This window comes from Tachysurus fulvidraco, chromosome 9 (assembly GCF_022655615.1).
Source record: "Tachysurus fulvidraco isolate hzauxx_2018 chromosome 9, HZAU_PFXX_2.0, whole genome shotgun sequence".
NCBI lineage: Eukaryota > Metazoa > Chordata > Actinopteri > Siluriformes > Bagridae > Tachysurus > Tachysurus fulvidraco.
In genome coordinates, this window is record NC_062526.1 from 15,389,685 (window position 1) to 15,410,574 (window position 20,890).

Sequence of the window (20,890 nt, forward strand, 5' to 3'; positions counted from 1 at the left end):
ACTAACTACAACAAGCCCAAATCCATACATTGCGGTAAATTAGACTAGGCATTAGATTGAGAATGCCATTATATAAATACAAGTTGAAACGTTTTGCTGTGGCATCTTTTATTGCTGTGCAATAAAACTAAGTGACCGATGTGAAATGTTTCAGGCATCAGTGTGCTATATATTACCGAGTGTGCCCTCATCAGGCTTTCCAGACACTCAGATGCCTTCTGCTTTTCCAGCATGGCTTATGAACCAAGTCACATTTTACATTACTTAAGCTGGTAAACAATATGTATTTTGTTGGAATAAATGTTAATCAGAACAACTTCTAGTTCTGTCAGCCCTTTACGCTGTTTACTCATCATTTCATTGATGTGAGTTTTGTCATTCAATCCACATTAGCTGCTCTGTGTGTGTGTCTGTGTTTCTAAACGCTTGTAAATCTAGCTTAAACAGATAGTTTAGTTTTGCTTGCTCAAATATTTATACACAAATTTACTAAAGGACTGATGAACAAAGCCCATTGTTAATTATCAAAGGTTTGGTTAAGGTTAATTGCTGAGTGAATGGAGAGGGTTTGGCCTAGGAATCCAATCAAATATCGTGTGTGTGTGTGTGTGTGTGTGTGTGCGCGTGTGTGAGTGAGTGTGTGTGTGTTTGCAGGTGAGTTTGGTTCCCATTCTTCAGTTCCTCAACACAATCATTAGCCACCTCTTTTAAAGTTGCATAAGACACTGAGGGAACAAATGGAACTGAAAAAAGGGAAGTGAAACAATACTAAAATGATCACATCAGCGCACCAGCTGGATTTCTTGACTACATAAATGGACAGAACTGACCAAAAGGAAAGTCAAGTCAAGTCAAGAAGCTTATTATTGTCATTTCAACTATATATAGCTGTTGCAGTACACAGTGAAATGAGACAACATTTCTCCAAGACCCTGGTGCTACGTGGAAAAAATACAGAGCTAAGGACTTAAGTAAGTTTGTCCTAGCCACATAAAAGTGCATCTTTGCAACCTGCTGCAAACAGTGAAGGACAAAAGACAATACACAAAAGCAGCGCAGACCAGAGTACATACTGTATAAGAAATACTGGAATGAACTCATTAGTATCATAGCAGCAGTTACATGTGGTACTGTACATGAGCTAACTCGGACACAGCCTTGGTCAATGGTTTAACGGATATAGCTGTCAAAACCTGACTAGCATATTCAGGGATGGTGAGGATTCAAACACATTGTTGTTGACTTGAAATTAGTTTGAGAGGATTGCATCATCGTTGAATCTGAATCCCTTTAATCTTTCTACAGTTCATAAGATTATATGTCACAAATCTAAATAGTACAAAATACTACATAATATATAGGTGTGAGGGAATATCTTCATCTCTCTCTATATATCTCTTTCTTTGGGAAACAGGCACCATAAGGGCTACAGTCGATAGATGGATTAAATTCTATTTTAATCAGGAAGACTTTCAACAAAGGTAGAAGAAAAATCTCACTGTAACGCTGACAAATATCAAGTATGTTCATGTTCCTACATTTCTAATTGACATTAACGCATATATGCACACAACCTGTAAAACATCCCATAAAATGTGTCTCATTTTGGGAGGTTTGAAATTCCACAGGTGACAAATCAGACATCTGTTGTACACATTTCTGGCTACAGGATCCCACATATTACTGGTTTGGGATGTTTATATTTTTGAGGATCTCTCATGTTACTGAAAAAGGCACACATTTCGGTTTATGAAAACTCCTTTATTTTGAATATTCGAACAAATATTAGGACAAACCGTTAGGGAAACATAATGTCAGTCTCTTAACTGTTAATCCAGGAGCTTCTGAATCAACATCACTAATTATTCTTTTTTTGCTTCAAAATACATTTCTCAGACATTCAGCATTTCTGAGATTTCAAAATAGGAGTTTTAAAGTGTGTAAATTTGATCAATTTAATATTCTATATAATATTTTCATTAAGCTTCCTTGACCCCTTTTCCCAAGAACCCTTTTATTCAGAATACAGACACAAAACCCTTCAAAAAACAAAAATAACATGCAACAGCAGTTTAAAGTAGTACAGTACAGTGTAATCCAATCTCTAATCTTATTTCTAATTAGCAGGGAGCAAAAGATTTTCTGTACGCGTACAGATTTTGTTCACTGATTGCTGACACCTTAAAAATAATCAGGAAAGTCAGAACACAATGTAAGAGCAGGATAACCAACCAAATAACACTTAAAGGACATAATGTAAAAATTAAAATGCTTTTTTTTGTTCATTTGAAGACATTTCTAACATTTTCACCAGCATCTCAATCACTGAGCTGTGAGACAATTAAACAATATCCGAGTAAGACTCTGGAGATTTCAGTGCATTGATGTTCACAGACTTAAACCCCCCCCCCCCCCAAAAAAAAACAAAAAAACAAAAAAAAACCCAATAAAAAAACCACCCATACAATTAAACCCCAAAAAATTGCTACTGTGATCTTTTTATTAGTTAAAAACAAACGAACAAAAAAAGAAAACACCAAGTTGATATGAATCAGTGAACAGTTTTGTTCACGTAACACTGTCCTATCTATACAACACATCCAGCATAACATTGTGATGAGAGTTTGGCAGATTTTTGGTGTATTTTGTGTAAAATGGCACAAAAATGGATGTGTGCATACACTTCAGGGTGGGAGTTTGTGTGTGTGTGTGTGTGCGCGCGTGCGTGCGTGCGTGCAAATAAATCAATACTCATATTAAAGACCTTGATGTGAGACCTTGTGTGAGTTTCTAACATTTTCTTGAACATTCTCAAAGAATAATTAGCCAAGTTTGTGTTCGATTGGATTTTCCTTGCAAATGGTAACATTATTTATTTTATGAGCAAAAATGTATGACTGAATTTATGTTTCCATCTTTTATCATAAATGTCTTAAAAAAAGAAGTCAAAATTCCAAAACAAAATGTTTACGATTCACTAGAGCAGATACAGCTGTCTGTCTATGTGTGTCTAATATATATTTCTCAGTTCAGGAACAGATCTTGAACGCACTCAAACAGGCACACATCATATCACACGCAATGCTGGTTATGTAGTTCTACAATATGTATACACACTTCAGGTACAAATCTGTGCCTCGCACTCACTCACACACACACACTTTGTTCTTTCCATAGTAAAATTCAAGCATATTATAAACTTTAGCAGATGAACGAGAGTACAAGGACAAGGCTGTATTGTCTCTCGTATGGCTCTTCGGTGTCAGAGGTAACGTCTGTTAGATGCAGCAGTGAGAACTGTCAATAGAAGCGCTTGCGGCTGCGCTCCTTCCAGCGCGCATAGATGAAGAGAAGCACCACGATTAACACAACAAGGCCGACCACAGAGAAAATGAACAGGAAGAGGAGGGTAAGCGTGCTCATGCCTTCATCCACAACCTCCACTGCAACCGAAAGAGTGCAGAAAGAGTATCAGTGCTGCTCTTATGGGTAACTCACAATGTATTACAGCTTCTTTAGATTTATTCTGAAATTACTGACATTATAAATAAGATGATATTTGAAATACTCATATCGATAATAATGATATCTGACAATTTTCATTTTTATATAAAGGACATCTTGATACTTTATCTGGGAACATTATATATCCTCAGCTGCTCGATGCTACTGCTTCATCAGCATCTTTAAATAGTGTGAAACTGCTGAGCTGAGTTTCATTTCCTTTTTTAAATCTCTGTTTAAATAAAAAAAATAAATCAGAACTCAACACAGACAGGGCTTGTGTGAGACATCCCCCCACGCCATGCATCCACTGTGTTAAAGCACTAACAGGCTTTATTTATTATGCACAATGTTCAGCTTTGTTACCTGGAATCTCTCGGTAGTCCACGCTGGGTATCTTGACCTCCTGCTCGTTCTCCAGTTCCTCAGGAGTTCTCTCCACTGTTAGCTCAAAAAGCTTGAGGGAGATCAGGTCATGGTTATCTGCAATCAGACAGCAAAGAGTTAGATATTATTCAGTGAATCAAAGGAATAATTAGCCAATTTGATATGGTGGAGTGAAGTGTTAAGGAAGTCAGACAGTGAAGTCAATCAAGTGAGTGAAACAGAAAGTGAAGTTATTCAGTGGCGTGAATTACACAGTGGAGTGAACTAGACAGCGGAGTGAACCTGACAGCGGAGTGAACCTGACAGCGGAGTGAACCTGACAGCGGAGTGAACCTGACAGCGGAGTGAACCTGACAGCGGAGTGAACCTGACAGCGGAGTGCATCAGTGGAGTGAATCAGACAGTGGAGTGCATCAGTGGAGTAGCGGAGTGAATAAGACAGTGGAATGAATCAGACAGTGGAGTGAATTACACAGTGGAGAGAATCAGACAGTGGAGTGAATTACACAGTGGAGAGAATCAGACAGTGGAGTGCATCAGTGGAGTGAATTACACAGTGGAGTGCATCAGTGGAGTGAATCACACACCGCCACCTTTGATTAGTGGGGAAGAAGAAACTCTGTTCTGTAACTCCTCCAAGATGGCATATGCAGAAAAATAAAATGGTGTAATTTTAGAAAAATGAAGGAAGCGGTCTATCCAAACCTGACAGATCTCCAGTAAGCGATGAGGCTCCAAAGTAATACCCTTGAGGCAGGTGGACACCTGGGATCTCTACACACTCCTTCCAGTCCTGCTTTCCTTCTATGTCGATCATCACCTGTGGAGGAACAAGGCGATTTGGCTCACTGTGATCTCTAATCCAGGACGTATTTAGAGGACATGAACTAGAAGTGTTAAAAGTTAGTTACATGATGCCCCCCAGTGGGAGTTTGGTTACATTTACTGAGAAAAATCATGACATTAAACCATCAGACATTAAAAAACTGATTTATGACCTGTGTGTGTGTGTGAGAGAGAGAGAGAGAGAGAGAGAGAGAGAGAGAGAGAGAGGGGGAATTACCGTTAGCATGTTCTTCACGTATCTGACCAGGACGAATGTGTCGTAGTCAACGTTACGTACAGCAGCCTGGCAGCCACCCAGATCCGTGTTCCTTCCGTCCTGATCGTGGTCGTAGGCCACTGTCCCATTTCCCACCATCGCCGAAATAAATGGAAATGATCTCTATGCATAGAGAAAAGAAGAATAAGTACAAAAACAAGAAGTAGTAGTTAATGAGCCAAGTCATTACGAAGAAAGAGGCTGTATATTATAACTCTCTGGCAGCGGGATCGTAGCTACAATCAAACCTGAAGCATAAAGTACTTTTGCTATATGAAGAAGCCACTGTTCAGGCATGCAGTTTACATACCTCATGCTGATTTTCATGGTTGGGATACGTGTCGATAAAAATCCCCAGGCCGGTGAAATGATTGATGTTCCCAAACACGGGACCTGAAACGGTTTAGCACAGACATCAACATTCACGTAGTAAATAATACAAATACAATATGTTCTATTCCATTCCCCTCATAGCACAGCAATTCTTGTCATCCTTTTTTACCGACCGTACAAATCCATGTGTGCATGGTTACTATTGAAACAAGAAAGCTACACTCGACTGTAAATAAGAGAAGAAGCCTCATATCAGAACAAACAAACACATTAGACAAAATTTTTCTCAAAAGAAGTGACCCAAAGATTGACGCTAGTCTGGACATTGGCGCTTAAATCATTAATAAAAGTAGTAGTAGTAAAACATGCCTATTTGCATGCGTTCTCTGGTCAGCCACAGAGCCAGACCATCACCATTCAGGTTCTTCTTGCCCTGGCCGTGGATCTTAAAGTGCACCTGGAGCTCCCAGTCTCGTACGTAAAATGGCTGTATGTACAAACACACACACACACACACACACACACACACACACACACACACACACACACACAATGTGTAAATATAGAAAATATGATTACAAAAAATTACTCTTGTAATATTTCTCATTAGATTTTATTTTGTATTTAGAATTACAGCTGACTAAAACTGACTTAAACTAACATATGTAGGAAGCACACTCACAATGCGACTCCACACGCCTCCCTGTCTGCTCTGCAGGTCTGGAGTCAGGCGAACATACTCAGGTGTGATAATGGCATTGCCCAGTAAATCCCAGTGTGACGAGCTCGATGATCCCAGACCTGCAACCACAGACACAAAGTAAAGATTATATAATGTATCACTAATTGTACATGAATTTTCCACTCAAAAAAACAAAAAGAAACAACAAAACCCACACTCATCTACATTTGAAATGTATAAAATAATTCTAGACCAAGTTTTTACGACTAGAAAATGAAAATATTTACTCTTAATTTGGATTAATGTAGTGTTTTATCGATCATAATTAAATACTAGTCACCTGTGTCATTAACCGAGTGGTTAATATGGCGTTTTATTCATTCATTCATTCATTTTTAATTCTAATGATTTTTCAGAATTATTCAGACAGTGTTTGTATGAAGCCTTCAACATATTTAATTATATTAGCAGCTATTCTCAAAGGAGAGCAGTTGGGAAACTTTCCAAAAAAATCTTGTTCAATTAACATTAAAGGCTTATTATATGCCGACAGATTCATAAATCGTATTCAAACTCTCTAACTTTAAGAATAAAACAAAACATTCTTTATATTTTCTAACCCACCCATATTCCGCCTTTTACCCTCTGATTGGCTAGAAACGTTCAGGTTTTGGCGTTATGATTGTAAAATTGCGTGTGAATGTAAAGAAACTGCACCAATCTCAGTCCATGAGGCGGGATTTGTCAACAAAACGGGTGGTAAAATAGCAACCAGACTCGTTTACCCACCTTGGTATGGCTTCGTCAGCGAATACTCCCTCTTAAGAAATTCGTCTCTCTGAAAGTCGTCATTTCCGGAACAGCGGGATGTCAGTGTGATCAGAAAAAGTAGAAGAAAATAAACTTTGGCGTTGTTTATAAAATGTCGCGATAAATGGATAAATTGTAAACGAATTGCGTTGTGTTTCTTAAACTCGCTCATAGAGGCCGCCATTTTTTACCTCGCACTTCCGGATGAACCAGGTAACAGTGCAGATTGGCGAATGGGCCTTCTGAGTATGATTATGATTGCTTGTGAGTACTGCCCTTCAAATTCTCAGCCAATCACTGATCTCCACAAGTGCTGTCATCTACACGTTTACACCAATGAAATTTGTGAACCAGGCGGACCTTTGTACTTGTATTTTTTAATATTAACTTTAAGAGTTAAAAATGGCTAATAAGCGAATATATATATACACATATATATGTATATATGTATGTATATACATATATATATATATATATATATATATATATATATATATATATAGAGAGAGAGAGAGAGAGAGAGAGAGAGAGAGAGAGAGAGAGAGAGAGAGAGAGCAATTTATGAACACTTTATTTTTCCAGAAATAATGTCATAAAGTAATCTTCACTGCTCAACATTTGAAGGAGTTTTGTTGTGGCTATACCATGCTCATAGAACCAAGTATAACAAAAATAACCAAGGCACTTCAACAAAAAACGTATTTTGTAACATTTTTTTTTATTTTTGTGAGTGGAGTTTGCATGTTCCCGTGACCCGAGAAGTTCGGATAAGCGGTAGAAAATAAATGAATGAATTAATGATTAAAATTAGAGAACAGAAATAACTGTCGAACCAAAAAAGATTACAACTAAAATTTCTGGCAACAGTCAGTGTACAGGCCCTTGTTTTGAATGACATAAGCATATCTGTTTGATGACAAACATAATGTTTCCCATCAGACCCAAATAAATTAAACATGCTTTATTCACCTTAGTGAACTTTGGACCAGTTCTCTGTCCACACAACATGTTCCTCAGCAGAGGTTAGTGTAGCCTTTTGTTTTTTTCTGCTAATGAGAGGTTTGGTCACTGCAGAGGGCATTCATTCCAAATTCTCTTGAATGTCAAGACACTGCATGACAGTGCTGAACTGGCAGACAATCCCTGCAGCAGTGGTGAATCAATTGCCCTTTGAGATTCTCCAAATTATGGATGACCAGGCTTCTTGTGGGACTTGAATGAGTTTGTGACATTGAAAAGATGCAATATTCCAGAAATCATAGACATCAGTCAAGTAACATTCTAGAATAATTTAGGAAACATATGTTAGAATTACACACATTAGAATTTTCAAACTGAATTTTCTTCAAATGAAAGTGAATTTAATGTAATTCTACTTCTAACAAATGGCAAGTCTGTGCCCATGATGGCCTCAGATTCCTGATCTTGACTAGCTCGTCCACTCCAAGGTTAGATGTTTTGTGCATGCCGAGAGGCGTTTCAGCTCACAAAGGCTGTAAAAATTGATGATTATAGTTAAAATAGAGTTTATCTCTGCTCAGACCAGTCTGGTCATTCTCCTCTGATCTCTCTCATCAACAAGATGTTTTAGCCTGCAGTCTCTTAGCTCATAGAATGTGTTTTATTTATTGCACCATTCTGTGTAAACTATAGAGACTGTTTTGCATGAAAATCCCAAGAGATTTGCAGTTTTGAAATAGTCAAACCAGGCAATCATGTACCAACAAAGTAACAGAGATCGTAAACTTTCCCCATTCTGATGTGAGTGACCTCTTCTAGGGCAATGTTAAAAATAACATTAAACAAAAACAGAAATCATAAAATGAAGTTTGTAAAATAAAAAAAAAAAAACAGTTGATAATGTAAAAATAAATAATAAAGAAGGAAAATTAACTACAGAAATAGTATACAGTGAATCGTAAAAGAATCACACGCCCAATAAAAAACATTTGTAGGAATCAAAAATAAGCATCAAGAATCTAAGGATCAAAAATATAATTGTGTAAAAACATGGTAATCAAATCTAAAACAAATAAATCACGTTATAATCAAATGTAAAAATAAATGAATCATAAAAAAAATCAAATGTGAAACTAAATAAGTCATGCAAGAGTCATGTGTGAAAATAAATCACCTGTAAGAATCACATGTAAACTAAATGACTGATTTGAGTTTAAAAATCACAAGAAAGTGTAGCTGTTGATCTTGCAAATCTCTATCATTACTTGAAGGGTCTTCAAATTCGAGGGATTTTAAATCGCTTTTCTGATATTTTTTAACTTTGGTTGAAAAGGTGCACGAAATTTGAAGAGATAAACAAGGCGAATAAGTTGTGTCAAACAAAGAGCTTCTAAACGCTGCAAGAGGTGAGAGCAGTTAATAGATCCACTGTAAGGAAATGTAGACGCTGTGTGCTCAGAAAGAGAGACAGGATAAGGAGGTGTAAAGCCGCCTGCGGATTAGGTTTTGGAGAATCGCTTACGTTATAATCAGCCAACTCTGAGTTCTGTGGGTGGATAAAGTTTATGTTGAAGAGCCCTAGAAACCCGTGTTCAAAATATCCTGTTGGGCGTCGAGTCTCCTGAGTACAAGACGTCCTAGGAGAAACAATTTCAAAATCTTGTATAATGTAAATGATTATTAACATGAATAATGTTGTCGGTTCTGATTTACCAACTTCTGAACAATATCTCAATATATTATATATTTACTGGATTATGGTTTAGCTTTAGATATTACAGAGCCACAACATTTCCCTCATAAAGCCTGTGTTTTATGTGTTTATGTGTGCAGCTGTTTAGTGTAATCTATATCTGCTCGTCGCCTGCTGTTTTTTATGCACCGTCCCCAATCACGTGAACCGTTTCCTTTATTTCCACGCCGATCTTTTTACGCCTCGGCCTGCACCTGTCAGCTCACAAACAGTGTGTGATCACACAAATCTGCTTTTATTCTCACAACACACACACACACACACACACACACACACACACACACACACACACACACACACACACACACACAACTTAAAACTCAGTTGTAACTCCTTCACCTGGATTTCCCCGTTTGTGGTGAGACTATAAACCAAACCTTAAAAAAAACACATTAAATATATTCATTTCATTTCATATCATATCATATCGTATCATATCATATCATATCATATCATATCATATCATATCATATCATATCATATATCATATCATATCATATCATATCATATCATATCATATAAACATAAATACCTAAATTACTGCACATATAGACAGAGTGGAGAGAGACAAAATATTAAATGTATATGTTTAATTTTTATATTATGTATCCAGATTATATTCAAGTGTTGGATATTTATCAGTTGATTGAGTAGATTATTGAGGCAAATGTGTAGATACTTACAACTCGGAGTAAAGAAATGCTACAAAACATACATATTTGCTGCATACTTATGCTTACTGGACTTTACAAAATCCTTGTATATATTGGACTTTTTAAAGCATGTCTCAAAAGATAAAAGCTTTAAAAAGTCCAACATTTAAAAAAACGTATTATAGCTTATATGATTATTAAAAAAAAAAAAAGGGGAAAAAAAAGTTTAATTGACATTTTGATGTGCCATAACATTAAATGTATCAACAATTCGATTTAAAAAACCACAACACTCTAATACTTTTTTTGCTGTGGTATAAAAATGATAAAACACACTGTTACTCTATCACACACAAACTCACTGTTATTTCCAATGTTATTCGCTCAAACAACTTTCCCTTTCGTTTTTTATCCCTTACATCACTAATGCTTTCCCTCGCACTCTCGCCCGGTTCTCAGCCCGTAAATAATTTCCAAATGAAGACGCTTTAATGCGCTTTCTGGCGGCATTACAGGACCTGACAGCGGCGATAAAAGTGTTGTTGGTCTCAGCAAAAAAACAGGAAATGCATAAGAGTGTTGAAAAAGGCAGAATAACAGATGGCTTTTTCTTTCCCTCCTTCCTTCATCCCTCAAGCTTCTATCTGTTTCTACTGAGTTTGTGCTGACTGAACGGAAGAGTGGTAAAAAATCAACAGAAAAAAAACAAACAGCATCCAGTTAATTGAAGAGGTGAATATGTGTCCAGTCACTGAGATCGATACTTATCACACCCGCAGCAGACCCTGAAGACTCAACTGTTACCTGTCCAAATGTGTGTTAATTTATTCTTACAGCTCCATCCATTATCAGAGCTTCAGCTTGGCACTTGTCTGCTTTGTAATTAGCCTTGTGTGTGTGTGTGTGTGTGTGTGTGTGTGTGTGTGTGTGTGTGTGTGTGTGTGTGTGTGTGTGTGTGTGTTGTATTACAGGGACTACCATATGAATAGTCTGTTAAACACAACAAAACTCAAGATGACAGATTATTCTGCTCCCTTTTAAAAAGAACTGCTGGCAAACAAGTAAATGTATAAAAAAGAAATTAAACTGGAACCTGGATTAACTGAGGTTTTTAAGTTTTTATCTTACACCTTGTAGTTAAGATATTTTCGGTGTAGCTGTAGTAGACCATATGGCATAACCAGTTGCTTGTTCCTCTTACCTATTATTATTGTCAGCATACATAATAAATGTAATATTTAAAATTATATATAATATATACAATAATATTTTATTTTGATCAATTGTTTATATTCTGGTGTAAAATTTAAAAAGTATAAAAAACAACACAAAGATAAAAGTTATCTACATTTTCCTTTGTTTTTATGATGGATTTAAAACCAATCAAAATTTTTAACTTGATCATATACGTTTCCCCTCACAATCCATTGTTACAAATCACTGACACTGGAAACTCCTCTAATGAAAGAAATCTTCACCTTCTCAACATTGTTCTTTGGGCTGCTACCTGTACAGGGTCACCAAAGCAGATGACTTTTGTCAAGATGAATCTGCTTATTATAATTGTAGACGCTGATGTGTAGGCACAGATTTTACACCGAATGCCCTTCCTGACACAAACCTCCCATTTTACCTGGACTTGGGACTGGCAATGAGCTTTAATCCCTCAGTGGCTGAGTTTTTCCGGGGTATCAAACCCAGGTCACAGCAATGAAAGCACGGGATCCTGCCACTGGACCACCAGGGGACAATGACGTTCCATTTGTATATAAATGGTTTTAAATATATTAATGTGTAAGAATAAGCACTTCAATCCAAACCTGTGATTTCAGACTTCTTTAATCTAACATCTGATCCAACCAATTTTAAATGCCATATGTGAGGCTTTAGTTAGAGTATTTGGTCAGAAAGCAGCTAGACTTCATGATTAAGTAAAAATGTTGTGCTAACCCTTTAGTGTATAGCATAATATGGAATTTCTAGCAGTTCGATGTAGAATCAGATACCAGATGGTTTTCCTTTTAGAAAGTATTCAAAGACAAAAATCTATTTAGAAAGCTAGAACCCTTGAAAAGAAGTAATAAGAATTAATACCACATGCTCTCATTACCCTTCTCATATACATAAAAAGACATAAAGTCTTCACCTAATTTGAAGTTACAGCATATGTTCATTAGGGCAAATCCATTGATTTCTCTCGTTTTGTTATTTTTCTTCTCTATGTTCCAGGATTGCAGACATTCACCAGGATGAAACTCTTTTTATTATTGTGAGTGGTCAAGCTCTGAACTCACCGTGCCGTTCATTTAAAGAGATGCTGAGAAGCCGTATGATGGAGAAGCCATACGAGACCCATGGGACATGAAAAAATTCGAAACACATCAAATCCTGTGAACTCTGGAGAGCCAAAAGAAAAAAAGCGCATATTGACATTTTGGCGCAGTGAAAACCTACTCTGGTAGATTAGCAAAGGACTGCCAGACTCCTTAAAGAGGTGATTAAAAGCTGCATCGGTTCTCATCAGAGTATTTCATATGAATCCTGAAAATGAGTACCTACACACACACACACACACACACACACACACACACACACACACACACACACACACACACACACACACACACACACACACACACACACACACACACACACACACACATGCACACACAGATGGCTAAATAACAATAAAACAGGCTTTTCTTTAAATGAAGTAAGTTTATACTGTGGTCTCGATGTCAGCCAGGTCATCGGGATTTACACAGAAAAAAGATTTTGTGCTATAAATATTATTTTTATAGATAAAGCAGCCCACCATCTGAATACAGCTTCAGCATCTGCGAACGTGACATACGTTTCTTGTTGATTATAACTACACAAATCTGATTAAAAATGCAATAAGGAATTCAACAGTTCAACACTAAACTCTTAACATTAAACAAAAACATTAAAACTAAACACAAACACAAAACAAGAACACTAACACTAAACACTAACATTAAACACTAGCAATAAACTCTTAACACTAAACAAAAACATTAAAACTATACACAAAACAAAAACATTAACACTAAACACTAACATTAAACAAAAACAATAACAATAACCACTAACACTAAACACTAACCGTATGACCCAGAGTTTATAATTCTTTGTACTATATTACAATTACCTGTATACAATGTGGACACTAATGTGGATCACTAAATTTTGTAACAGCCAATAACACTTCCCACTGTTGTTTTTTTTCCCTGAGATTCTTTTCTGCTCACACTGATTGTAAAGAGATGTTTAATTTCCCAAACTGAACCTAAACTTAAAATTACGAACCCTTTTTTCTTTTTCAAAAAGACTTCATGTTTTGAAATATTTTTTGAAATACTTTAAATACACTGGAGACTCTTTTTATAAATACTAAACAAACATCTCTCCCTCTAAGACAGAAGACTTCATATCAATGACTACACACTTTTTAGTTACTATTGGACATATTTTTTTGAAAACATTTCTGCTGTAGCAATAATCTAATTATTATTTTTATTTTATTATCGTTTTATGTTATTTTATTATTTTTCATGCAGGTTTTGTTTCCCAAAACAGTAAGATCCGTGAAATGGATCCAAACCTAGGAACCTTCGACAGAGCGAAGTTTATATCAACCCAATTGAAATCAAATGGATATCTAACTAAATAACTGCTTGTTAATCTATTGTAGATGTACAGTACAAAAAGTCTAATCTAAAAATGGGAAGTAAACGCATTTGACTGCTGGATGCATGACCTTAACACATCCTGTCCTTAAAACCTAATGATTTATATTATGGAGGAAATGCACAAAATACCGGTACTTAAATTTGGCTTTAAATCCCACAAAATACATCAAGAAACATCCATTCCAACAGCATCACCAGTCTATTCGGTCCTTCTCACAATTGCTGTATATTATAGTCCAGTGCCCTCAATATGTCACCTTCCTCTCAATAAGCTAATTGTTCTAATGTGTGAAAATTGATTTCAGACCTCCTCCCCAGTCTTCCCATCCCTCACTCTCATTTTTCCCTGTTTCTGTCCTCCTTCTCGGAGTGATTCATGCCCTCGTTATTGATAAGCCTCTATTGATTTTGTAATGCAGTAAAAGCGTTCACTTTATGTATACTCCCTTGTTTGTGTGTCTGTGTGTGTTTCCTGAATTCCAGAAAACAATCTGCCAAATTGGGAAAGAAGGATGAGTGGAGATTCTACAACTTTAGAAAATGTACTTGATTTTCAGTTTTTTTTTCCTTGAATATTTTGCAATCCACAAATTTCTACAAGCTTTACATGCTTTTCTGAAATTTCTGTATAGCTACTGAGAAACAATAAAGAACCTACTGTATTTTATGCATAGGGTCAGTAATGTCTGGGGACATTTTATAAACATTTTCAAGCAACCTCTCAAATGATTGGCTGTATTTATTAATCAGATATTCAAACAGTCATAGCAATAATCTAACAATGCATATTATCCATCTATATTAGATTAAACAATAGTGTAATGTTTATGCTTTGTATGTGCCAAATAGAGATGAGCGACCTCGAACAACAAACTATTACCACCCAGGCTGCTGTGTGTGTTTAGAACCTCCGTGCAAATTTTACTCATAAGTGTGCATTCCTTAAGATGAAAAAACAGTTTGATGCATCCTGAGTTGTGCCAGTTTCTCAAAATTTCAATCATTTAGTAAGTCACATTGATCTTGATTATAAGAATTCATATACATATTCTATAGACACAATTTGTGCGTCTTTAAAAAACCTGCAGTAGGAAATTAAAATTTTACAATTATGCAGAACTTCATGTTCATGTTCTCATCAAACATCAAATTTTGATCAAGAAAACAATTTATTGCAGTGACGTTTACCCTGCATGGTTTGATTATTTTCAGAAATTGCTGATATTGGAATAATTGGGATTTTTCACACACAAAAGTCTCTCATGAAGCAGCAGCAGGTCTGTATCTGGAAATGCCTTGTTGCAGAAACGCATCTAAGAATACACCACAATGGACACCAAATTTGGAAGATTTGAAAAACATTCAAGGTTTAGTGTCAGTCCAGAGATTTATAGAATTTATAGAACCACAGGTATTTGTCACTCATCATTAGTTTGTAATAATGAACAAGTGGGTTCATTCTTTATCATCTAAGAGTTCCAGAAACTACATGACCACAATTTTTTAAATGTCTGCTTATGAATGTATTGTCAGCCAGATTATCTTTCAACAAATCGTGCTGAACTCCAATCAGGTTTCAATCAAGTCCTTGAGAAGCTGGACTGCAGATGTTCCATTTCTTAAAGGTACAACAAGACACATGATATCATGGTGCTTTTTTTAATAGTTAATGAATCAAGACATCTCTAGTGTAAGAGGATGTTTTTGCAAAGACTAAACACCTAGAGTCACCGTACTTTTTAAAGATTAATTCAGTGATTTCTCCTCAAAACACTCAACATCAACAATGTTTGCATATACTAGAATGTATTAGAACAAATTAAGTAAAACAAAATTAGAATACATAATTTAACCCAACTTCACAACTTTCTTTTAGAAACAGTTTCTAGCATATCTGCTGCTGACCTTGATATAAAAAATAAAAAGTATAATTGTATTGAATGGACGTGTCTAAAAATTCTCAAGGACGTCTATGAAACTGCAGAAAAACATTGTATTTGTGAAAACTATAGAATTGGCCATGTTTGGCCCTCACGAGAACAAAAGTATACGAGTTTATCCACACTTGAATCTCTGCTAGGTCGAACCCTATTGATCACTACTTTGTGACTGTGCTTAAAAATTCCAATAAACATCCAGCTGGAAAAGATGGCACAATAAAAAAAGGCTTAATTTAATATCCATTCACTGCACAACACAATTCAATCATGTAGCGTCCAGTATATCCCCATTGTGGTTTACTCAACTCTGAAGGTCATTTGTGCTAAGCTATCCTTCTCTGAAGAGATTTATCATTTTTTGTTATTGTTATTTGTGATAATTATATTCACCTTGGTTGAAGGCGCTCTCAAGAACCATTCCATGATTATGAAACACTTAAATACAACAATAAAACGATGAATTTTTTCTTCTGGAAAACACACAAGCAACAAAAGGAAGGACACTGCATTACCAAAACTGAGTAACTGTGAGATTGATTCTTGGATAAATTCAAACTGCTGTTTTGAAAAATAGTGTATTCAAATCTCTTACACTTATAAATAAATTTCAGAGCATCACAAAGCCCTTGTTTTATTTTGGTCAATAGTTTAGTAAATGATGCACATTTGTATGGTGCTAAACATCAAATTACTTTATATAAGTGTTCTCAGAGGCAAGTAATAGTACCCTTTATTCCTGAGTGTTGGAAAGGATTTAATAATGATTTTATCCAGTGACTTTTCTCTCCACTACAGCAGAAAAAATTGTTCGAAAAAGCTGTCAAGAAAGAAGAATGTCCGAAATAAGTGCCATTTGACCTTCTTCTCTCTTGCACCTTCTCTGTTTAACTGCATTCTTCTCACCTCCTCAGTCCAAACACGGCGGGTCGCATGAGCCTGCTAGCGGCCCGACTATTCATCATACTCCCTCTAAGTACACACTGAGGTGTCTGAGAGATCGCAGAGACTAAAGACTCATTCCACCGTCTCTTCTCCCGCTACATTCTCACAGTCTTCAGCTTTACTTACCGCAGAGACTGATCTAAACATTCCTATCTCATTCTCTTTGCTATATTCTCAAAGAGATCTGATCTAATTTCTGATCCATCAATCTACATACATCTAATACTCAACACTTATGCTAACATCGTTTTTTGAAAATCAACAGAAGTCATCTCAGAAGTATCTGATCTAGTGACAGTCTTGTTTCCAATACTGTTACTGTAGGGGTCTAATCTTACAATTACATTACTTCCAATCTCAATACAGCCTTCTAGTGACTAGTAATGACTGATTTCCTATTTGCAACATCAACACTGTCTAATCCAGAAAATATCATCATGTTCCCAATATTAAAACATCAACAATGTGTAATCTAGACAATTACATCATTCTCCCAATATCTGAATCTCAACGCTGTCTAATCTAGAGAATAACATCATGTTTCCAATATTAAAACCTTAACACTGTCTAATCTAGAGAACAACATCGTGTTTCCAAAATTATTATCCTATAATACTTCTAAAATACTTCTAAAATACTATAGTATTCCCAACATCAACAGTGTGTAATCTAGAGAATACCATGATGTATTAGACAGCCCCTGGATCCAAATCTGATCAGGATAAAGTGCTTACAGAAAGTGAATGTGTGTGACAGTCTAATCTAGAGACTTGCTTTATAGTTTAGTCAGCACAGTCTAAAAATCTAGAAACTACTACTTACTGCTCTCAATATATTTTGGTTAATGGGGCATTTACCACTGTGCAATGATGTCACTGAATTTAGTTGGACAATCCAGCGTCCTGTTCTCCACCCCCTTGGCTGGGTCCAGTTTCATTCCGTTCCTTTTGAAGTGACACGAAGAGCACCCTGGGTTTTCCCTCACCCACATGCCAGAAAAGACCGGCTTGTTATTAGTAGACTGCTGGGGATTGGCACAGCTGCCCCATAAGCCTGTGTGTGTATGTGTGAGTGTGTGTGGGAGGATGGGGGGGTATTTCTCTCAACGCCGGTGGTACTCCAGAGAGCTGCTGAGTGACATAAAGTTGTTACAAAAGGCTGAGTGTGAAATGATTGAGATGTTTTTTGGCATAGGTAACGCTTATGGAGTTGCTCGGGTACTTGGGACTTAACCGAACTTGGGACTAAACAGAACAGAAGACATTATTTCTGCAGCTTTATAACCTAAACTCCAATGTTTTATCATAAGAATCTTCTGAAAATCTTGTTTTTGAAATTGTAAATAATTTAACCTGAAATGCTATTCATTTTGGATTGGAATAAAAAAAATTGCACACAAGGGCCTATTTAACAGCAGGTCTAGAATAATAAAAGGTTAAACATAGCTCCCTAAGGGAAATCTGAGTTAATCCAGATTCCGGCACCATTCCAATCCCCCACCTCTTTCTTATTTTCAACACCAGAGGTGGCCTTGAATGCAAGGTCCTAAGCTTGGTTTGACTGGCATATACTGAGCCAGGCATTTCACATTTCATGCTTCAAAAGCCTAAAGGAAGAGACGTAAAGATAGGGATTGAAGGAATGTGTACAATTCCTGAAATACATACACAAATACAATATTTGGCAGTGTGTTAATGGCAAATGTAATGTTAATGTGATTAAAGTGCAGAGATGTGAATCCGTGGACATCCTGTGCTGAAGAGAAAAGATTATTTGAAGCTTTCCACTGGTGATGGAAATCTGGTTCATAGTTTGCAAAGATGAAATAACTATGAATGAACCAAATAGATTTTTTAAATTCATCAATAATATGGGTGGATATGTGTGGAGACCATCAGAGATGAGGAAATACAGTGAGCTGGGAGGCTTTGCACTCTAAACCCAATGCCAGACTCCATTGTAATATAAAGCTGTAACTCAATATGTCACCTGATCCCAATTAACAGCATAGAACGGTACGACTCCTGCCCTCATGAAATAAAAACACTTCTTGGCGCAATCATTCTGCCACTCACTCCAGCTGATCTCACATCTGTTTTATTAAATGTCACAGAATCTAAGACACAAAACTGATGAACAGTTTGTCAGTGCCGGTTACAGATCACAGTCAGTAAGCAAAGGTAGTTAAAAAAAAGGCTTTTTATTAATTCAGGCTTTTAAAAAATAATCAGCCAGCACAAGCAAACCAAAGAAGCTAAGAAAACCCAAGGAAAAGCAATAAAGGCATGGTTGGGGTAAGTCAACAGAATTTTTTTCCCCCAAATATAAAGAAGTTGTTAGATTATATCACTGCTATATTTCTGAAATTCTTTTCTTAAACAATAGGTTCTTTATTTAGATCCATTTAAAGAAATTCTGTAATGCATGTGTACTGTGTAGGACAATTGTCTAGCAAAACTATTATGTAAACTGTAACTAAAATGAACACTACAGGTGAGCTGGCATCCCTGGGTTTCCTGTGGGTTCTTGGGTTTCCGCCCCAGTCCAAAGATATGGCTTGTAAGTTGATTACAATTTCTAAATTTGTCCATAGAGTGTGAATGTGTGTGCATGTGATTGTACCCTGCAATGTGTGTGTGTATGTGTGTGTCAGTAAAGTGGGTGGAGCTTACAGTATTTTTTTTTTTACAGTTGCTAGGTTTCAGATAGTTTGTAAGTTGACAAAAAAAAGTCTGTCAAATAAATCGGAAAACTATTGATCATATACTTGCTACAGTTTTAGAGAATACTTGTTGTAGTTCAAAATGGTTTCTACTTGTAGTGTAAGTCAATTGTATGTAGTATGCTGATATTAAATGCCACCTGTGATTCTTAGGAAACAAGTACAGGATGAGTTGGTGATGCAGTGCTGTCTGGCAGGTGTGTTTTATGGCATGACGGTTTGTGTTGCTTAGTGTCTTGTAGTTAAAGGAATGGAGATTGATTAATGCCGTGGGACGTAAGGAGGAGGAGAAACTCAGGTTTATTTTACTAAATAGCCAATCACTGGGAGTTTATGTACTGGCCATATATCAGTCTCACACTTTATGCTGTACCTCTTTGAGATCTACATTAACTTTTAAACAGTATGTATGGGCATAACACTACAGAATATGCAAGAAGAGATATTTTTCTGACTCATAAAGCTTCGGGTCAGAATTTGTTTGTTTAAAAAAGAAAGAGGGAGATTACTACTCAGTTTATAGGGAGAACCTGCTACTAGAGAGAGAGGGAGAAATAGAGAGAGAGAGATTGAACCTCTAACATTTTTATTCGCAATTCTCCATCTTTATTTATACCACAGCACTCTTGCATGAAATTTCAAATTAAATTGCAGAAATTGCTAATCATACTACTTCATATAAATCTTTTTCCTTTGCATGTGCACATTCATTCATTCATTTTCTACCGCTTATCCAACTTCTCGGGTCATGGGGAGCCTGTGCCTATTTTAGGTGTCATCGGGCATCAAGGCAGGATACACCCTGTACAGGGTGCCAACCCATCACAGGGCACACACACTCTCATTCACTCACGCAATCACACACTACGGACAATTTTCCAGAGATGCCAATCAACCTACCATGCATATCTTTGGACTGGGGGAGGAAACCGGAGTACCCGGAGGAAACCCCCGAGGAACGGGGAGAACATGCAAACTCCACACACAAGGTGGAGGCGGGAATCGAACCCCCAACCCTGGAGGTGTGAGGCGAACGTGCTAACCACTAAGCCACTGTGCATGTGCACATTATTATTATTATTATTATTATTATTATTATTATTATTATTATTATTATTATTATTATTATTATTGTTGTTGAGCACAATTATTATTATTATTATTATTATTATTATTATTATTATTATTATTATTATTATTATTACAAAAGTTGTCTTAATGCAGGTTTACGGAACATAAAAAACATAGCTATACCACGTGGTTATTTCTGTATGGATTCTTCCTAAATACCATTCATATTGTTTAGACACTTTAAAACGGAAATAATGTTCTGTGATTTCACTGCAAGTTAATAGGCTTATTTAAACAGTACATAATATTAGTACATCA

General features: G+C 36.4%; 1 protein-coding gene and 1 long non-coding RNA gene across 3 annotated transcripts; one reads left to right on the plus strand and one right to left on the minus strand.

Moving 5' to 3' along the window:
* Nucleotides 1–1,740: 1,740 nt before the first annotated feature.
* Nucleotides 1,741–7,027, minus strand: lman2lb (lectin, mannose-binding 2-like b). 2 transcript variants are annotated; one of them, XM_027142100.2, is made up of 8 exons: nucleotides 6,798–7,027; nucleotides 6,009–6,127; nucleotides 5,696–5,813; nucleotides 5,304–5,386; nucleotides 4,955–5,116; nucleotides 4,597–4,711; nucleotides 3,871–3,987; nucleotides 1,741–3,443 (listed from the first exon to the last, which is right to left on the minus strand). In XM_027142100.2, exons 1-8 carry the CDS (start codon nucleotides 7,000–7,002, stop codon nucleotides 3,301–3,303), a joined length of 1,062 nt encoding a protein of 353 aa, XP_026997901.1. In that variant the 5' UTR covers nucleotides 7,003–7,027; the 3' UTR covers nucleotides 1,741–3,300. The 2 variants fall into 2 exon arrangements, with proteins under 2 accessions (XP_026997901.1, XP_026997911.1); XM_027142110.2 differs by lacking the exon at nucleotides 6,798–7,027 and adding an exon at nucleotides 6,633–6,778.
* LOC113639884 lies at nucleotides 6,946–14,586 on the plus strand. Its single transcript, XR_003439931.2, has 3 exons — nucleotides 6,946–7,082; nucleotides 12,414–12,678; nucleotides 14,381–14,586. It is a non-coding gene; the product is annotated as an uncharacterized LOC113639884 (long non-coding RNA).
* The last annotated feature ends 6,304 nt before the right edge of the window (nucleotides 14,587–20,890 follow it).

Coding starts and splice junctions, on each gene's coding strand:
- lman2lb (XM_027142100.2), bottom strand. CDS start 7,002: ATGGCGGCCTCTATGAGCGAGTTTAAGAAACACAACGCAATTCGTTTA. Junction 5,814..6,008: donor GAGGCGTGTGGAGTCGCATT/GTGAGTGTGCTT, acceptor TTGTACATACAG/CCATTTTACGTACGAGACTG. Junction 5,387..5,695: donor CAGAGAACGCATGCAAATAG/GCATGTTTTACT, acceptor AAACCGTTTCAG/GTCCCGTGTTTGGGAACATC.